At 39.7% G+C, this 6,000-nt stretch overlaps 1 protein-coding gene across 1 annotated transcript in view; it reads left to right on the forward strand.

The window, feature by feature from the left end:
• The window catches only part of itgbl1 (integrin, beta-like 1), a 39,152-nt gene that overhangs the window by 12,939 nt on the left and 20,213 nt on the right, over positions 1 to 6,000 (forward strand). The window contains exons 4-6 of the mRNA XM_083921491.1: positions 1,240 to 1,362; positions 1,922 to 2,062; positions 4,574 to 4,714. Of these exons, the coding sequence (XP_083777617.1) occupies positions 1,240 to 1,362; positions 1,922 to 2,062; positions 4,574 to 4,714 (405 nt within the window). The remainder of the gene's footprint in view (positions 1 to 1,239; positions 1,363 to 1,921; positions 2,063 to 4,573; positions 4,715 to 6,000) is intronic.

Raw genomic sequence — 6,000 nt, forward strand, 5'->3', positions numbered from 1 at the left:
CACACACACACACACGCACAATGAGTCTTGATACACATTTTCAAGAAAAATACACTATTAAGTATTAACAAAAACCTGCATGAAACAACCAGCCGTGTATAGTCACAGACACATGCACAACATATGCACACAGTAACTACATAAACATTCATTTGTATTATTCTACTTTTGGTAAAAGAGTAAAAAATCATAAAATCTCTGTAAAATGTTTATAAATTTTACACTTATGGCTCTAATAAAGGTTTTATTAACTAGTTATAAGCCATTAATAAAGACCAAGATGTAGGTTGCCATGTACTGACATTATTAACCGAAGGTTTGATTTCATCAAGTCAAAAATCACAATTTGTTGGATAACATCTCATATTTTATACTAAGCAATGCAGTCTGCAGTTGGTAGGTTTGTATGTGTTTGTCCTTGTTAATACATAGCATATTACTGACTAAACATTAATAAATACAGCCATTAGTTACAACACTTAAACTCCCTCATGTGTTTCAGTCAAGACAGATACTTGTGATCTCTTTGCCCCCACACATATCTATCAGTATGAACGATATGTCACTAATACAGGCAGCTTACATGAATCCATGTGTGCATTAATGCACATCATCTGGAAGACTGATTTGTTGAGTACTGTAAGAAAATATTGATATTTCAGTTTGTTCTCAAACGTCACAATCCAGAGTTTATTTGATGCACGCAGTTCCCGTTATATCTGTGGACATATGATTGAGCTGAAGACACAAACTGGGAGGTGATGTCAGGGATGACATTGTTTTCCTCACACTGACAGCCCCTCACCCACCTGGGCTTAACCTCACTGCCTTCAGCTAAATGAGGATAAATGTGTATTTGTGTGTCAGCGTGTGTGTGTGTGTGTGTGTGTGTGTGTGTGTGTGTCTGTTCAAAGCGTGTCACCTGCTGTACAGTATGTGTGCCTGTTTGAGTGTGTAGAAATGCAAATGTATTCCCAGCATGTGGTCTTCTAGCCTTCCCTTGCTATAGCAGCACCTTCGCCCCCCTCAGCAGTCAGACACCAGTCTAGATCCTTTGCCACATGATGCACAGACGGTGCCTCCAATCCACAACTGCCTGCTGGGTTCTTGGTCTAAAAGTGCACTGCATCAAGACATACACACGTCCTGCCATAAATAACCAACCACATACTATAAACATATGCGCACTCACAAACCTGACCTTTTTCTTAAACTGTGTCTAAACCTGGAATCTTTTAGGCACCTGCCACTGTGGTAGCTGCATGTGTGACAATAAGGACAACCGGGGTCTAGTGACGGGACGTTTCTGTGAGTGTGACGACAGTGAGTGTCTGGATGAGGACACCGCAGAGGTGTGTGGAGGTATGGCCCGAAATCCCTATCTCATCCCAACATTCTTCCCTCCAAAAACAGGCACCTTAGTTTAACATGTGGTTATTGAAAGACTGTCTTTGCCGCTTTGTTTGACATAAGAAAATATATGAGCCTCATGTGTCCATGAAGGTTAATTTGAAACTTGAACTGTTCCCCACAGGTTGCTAACCCAGTGTCTGCTTGTCAATGTTAATTAGCCATTTATAATTTGATTTTGAAAAACAAATAATGGACTTGGCTTATCTGTCTTTTGTCAGAAGCACAGGTCCCTTAATTTGTCTAAGTCTTTAATAGTGACAACTAAAAGCAGTAAAACATCTCATATGATATTTTGATTGAAGATTTATTTTTTTCAAAGAGAAGATTTTTGTGTGATTTGGGTTGGCAAAAACACAACATTGTTAAAATGTGCGGTAATAGTATACAGTCCTCTTTAAATCCTTAAAAAAAATAGATATTTAATGAAGAAATGTGTTTAACTGACTGTCAATCTGTAACACTGACAAAGGTGAACTCATCAGTTGTTGAATGTGCATTCTGCTTCCAGGCCATGGCCAGTGTTACTGTGGAAACTGTTACTGTGCTGCTGGTTGGCATGGAGACAAATGTGAATTCCAATGTGACATCAGCCCATGGGAAAGCAAGCGGAGATGCACATCTCCAGATGGCAAAATCTGCAGCAACAGAGGTCTGTTTACTTCACTTCAAAGCCAGTGTACAGCCCTAGTAATTCAATTAATATATGATTATTGATTAAGTTATTACAGCAGATTTGAACAATACATTTTTCATCTAAAATCTCAAACAAAAAATGTGTTTTCCATGTTTGTCATGTATATATGAAAAATATAGAACGGCCATTATGCAGATATTTGTTATCATTGATTCACAAAGCTGTAAAATACTGAATGAAAAGTATGGCAAGGACGTTTTGAAATGTAATTGTCAGTACAGCGTCATAAACCATTAGAAACTCATAACTGCAATTATATTGTGTTGCTTAGAAACAGGAAACAAACATTGTAAATGGGATCAGGTTTATTTCCTGTCTGTTATCTAGGTCCATTAACATGAGGAAAAGACACTATTCTGGAAGTAGTGAAACACTGGGGAAGAAATGAATGGAATATATACTCAACATAGATTTAAATAAATCTTTGATCTGTCACAGTTGTATGATAAAGGAATCACCCCAGTATGTCTTCTCACAGATGAAAAAGAGTCATTTTTGACATCCACCTTTGAAACTGAGAAGAAAGAAAGAGATGGATACAAAGGGATAAAACAGAGAGACATTCAGAGAGTAAGAGAACTCAAAGAAAGAGAAATGTCATGTAAATTCCACTGAAAGTCGTCAGAGCTTGGCGGACAGGCAGTCAGAGAAATAGCTTCACAAACCTAGCTCAAGTGATCCTGCGGGATTTCAGCAAAGCTCTCTTAAATTAATTACAGTGGACTGGCTGAGGGCCGGCTAAGTAGTAGGGCTAAATGGTAGCCTACATGGACAGAGCCCCGTGATTCATGGTTAAGAGCACAGCTGACACAACATGAACAACCATTGGCTGTAGTAGCCCATTATAGTTCTCTTTATTATAACAGGGCAGGCAAAGGTCTGACAATCCTAAGAGATACTAGAGAAAAGAACAAAGGAAATATGACTGCAATTAAAAAGGAGTCCATCTCAGTTCAAATCACCCTAAACACATTTTTTATAGCTCTATTGGTTTGACAGCATTTTTCCATATTTTTCAGAAGTGCTCACATCCTTATTGATACATAGGACTGTGGAAAAGATACAGGTTTTAAGCTTTCTTTTGCTTTTCGTTCTCTCTCTGTTGAGACAAAGGTAAATGTCTTTTTTACCCTAGTTTGGCAAAATACACCAACATATTCCTCCATCTTTTCATTCTACCTCGTTCATGTACAACACAATTCTCCGAAGTCAGACAATTTGGTACTGATTATGATGGGAACAATTCTCAATTCCCATCCCAATATCGCATGTAACCATTTTGCTGGGAAATAATCCTCCTTTAAAGCATTGTGAAGATAATTCCTGGTGATCGGAGCTGGATCAAGGAGGATGATTACATGAAAGGGTTGATTTGATTTCATCACCCTGTATAGATGTAGAGATGTGAAGTGTTTTTGTATGCAGATATGAGAAATCTTCCTTCTCCCAACTTTACTTTGTATAACAGTAACCGTTATCTCTTATTCTGCTCACGCTCTGAAATGATTTAGTGAACAATTTGACTGACAGTACCCAATAGATTACTCTGTTTCATTCCAACAAACCCCTCCATCTGTGCAGGTTCACATAGCCTCCTCAGTTGAGCTAATAATATGCCAACTAGCATGCTGTCAAAATGATAACAGCCACATACTGCTGGAGGCTAAATGTGTGCATCTATATATTATTTCTTGATCAAAACAATTTGATTGCATGAGGCAGACAGAGAGAAATAATAATTATCCCCCTTTTGTGTGGAGATGGAGGTTTCTTTTTAGCTGCAAAACAAGGTTTTAGTCATAAAACATTTGTGAAAATACCGACTATTTATGCAGTATCTAATGTAGTCCTGATTTTATAGAACATTTAAAGCACATCTTTAAACAGTAACTAGTAAAGGTGCTAATCTAGTCTGCTCTGGTGAAGCCAGGCTGTGACGTTTGTGGCAGACATAAAAGTGTGTAGCTCTATAAATCCAGGGCTCCAGGGGTATGAGAGTGGTGAGGAAAACCGAACCTAGGGCCAAGGGCCAGACACGCGCTAGCCACAGCCCACAGGCTTGCCAGCTGGACTGTCTCCCCTGGGGTTCCCCGTGCTCTGTCACTGCTGATAAGAGAAAATGGGATTTCCACTGGCTGTGCCTCAACTGATGCTCTAGCTAAGATGTAAAACAAATGAGAAAGAGACAGGCAGATCTATAGATAAAGGAAGAAAAAGTGAGACTGAAGGAGAATTTATTTGTCATATATCCAACCCCCACCCACATCTGTGTGAGACGCTTGCCCCTGTTTATCATGTCACACACAATAAGATGCATTTAGCATTGTTCCATTGGGTTTTTGCTCCTGTTCACATTGTTCATTTATTTGGACAGTACGGCTGGGGAAAAAGAAAACATACAATGGATGAGAAATATAAACAGTACTCTGTTTGTTTGTGTGTGTGTGTGTGTGTGTGTGTGTGTAGGGACATGTGTGTGCGGGGAGTGTAACTGTTATGATGTAGATCCCTCTGGAGACTGGGGCGATATTCATGGAGACACCTGTGAGTGCGATGAGAGGAACTGTCATGCAACCTACGACCGATACACAGATGACTTCTGCTCAGGTTAGCATGAAGAAGTGGTTCAAGATTTGAGGAAATACACTTGTTTGATTTCCTTGTGGAGTTAGATAAGAAGATCAATACCATTCTTATGTATGTGCACTAACTAAATATGCATGCTGGTTAGCTTAGTTTAGCATAAAGAATGGAAACAGGGGAAACAGCTGGCCTGGCTCTTTCAAAAGATAACAAATTCTGCCTCCAAAAATCTAAGTGTAAAAATGACAACTTGGGAGTAAATGTGTCGGACTATTTCTTTGCTTAGACCAGTAAATGCATGAGTCTAAGATGGTTGCTTGGCAATTGCTCCCACCCAGAGGAAAACTCTGCTGCTTATAGTCTTTTCTTTGTCCTATCAGAAATAAACCTGATAATCCATCAATCTTCTCATCAAACTCTCTGCATGACAGCAAATAGGCATCTAAAATGTTAAATGTCCTGTTTAATGAGAGAAGTGGCTGAAGGAATATAATATTCTGTTTATGTCAGTACCATATATTGATCTTCACCTTTGCATTTTGTGCATATCACCAACAGCTTTCCATCTACTTCTTATACTCTTATGCAACTTTCTACATAGAGAGGGGTGGGAATGACCTTTCCACTGTCCCTCTATAGGATTAATGAACAAAATATGATGGATGCTACCACTGTGTACTAATAATGTACTGTATGTACCAGAATATGCATCCTAGAATATGCACAGTTAGTAACAGTAACGGTTATTTGGTGCATACCTTCATATGCACTCACCGGCCACTTTATTGGGTGCACCAGTCCAAATGCTCGTTCACGCAAATTTCTTATTAGCCAATCACATGGCAGCAACCACATGCATTTAGGCATGTAGACACGGTGAAGAGGATGTGCTGCAGCTCAAACCGAGCATCAGAATGGGGAAGAAAGGTGATTCAAGTGACTTTGAACGTGGCATGGTTGTTGGTGCCAGAGGTGCTGCTCTGAGTGTTTCAGAAACTGCTGATCTACTGGGATTTTCACGCACAACCATCTCTAGGGTTTACAGAGAATGGTCCGAAAAAAAGAAAATATCCAGTGAGCGGCAGTTCTGTGGGCGCAAATGCCTTGTTGATGCCAGAGGTCAGAGGAGAATGGCCAGACTGGTTGGAGCTGATAGAAAGGCAACAGTGACTCAAATATCCACTGGTTACAACAGAGGAATGCAGGAGAGCATCTGTGAACACACAACACCACCTACTTTCTAGCAGAGAGGTAACAGCAGCAGAAGACCACACTGACACTTTATTAAGCACCAGGTGTGTCTAATAAAG

This window comes from Echiichthys vipera (genome assembly GCF_963691815.1).
Source record: "Echiichthys vipera genome assembly, chromosome: 10".
Lineage (NCBI taxonomy): Eukaryota > Metazoa > Chordata > Actinopteri > Perciformes > Trachinidae > Echiichthys > Echiichthys vipera.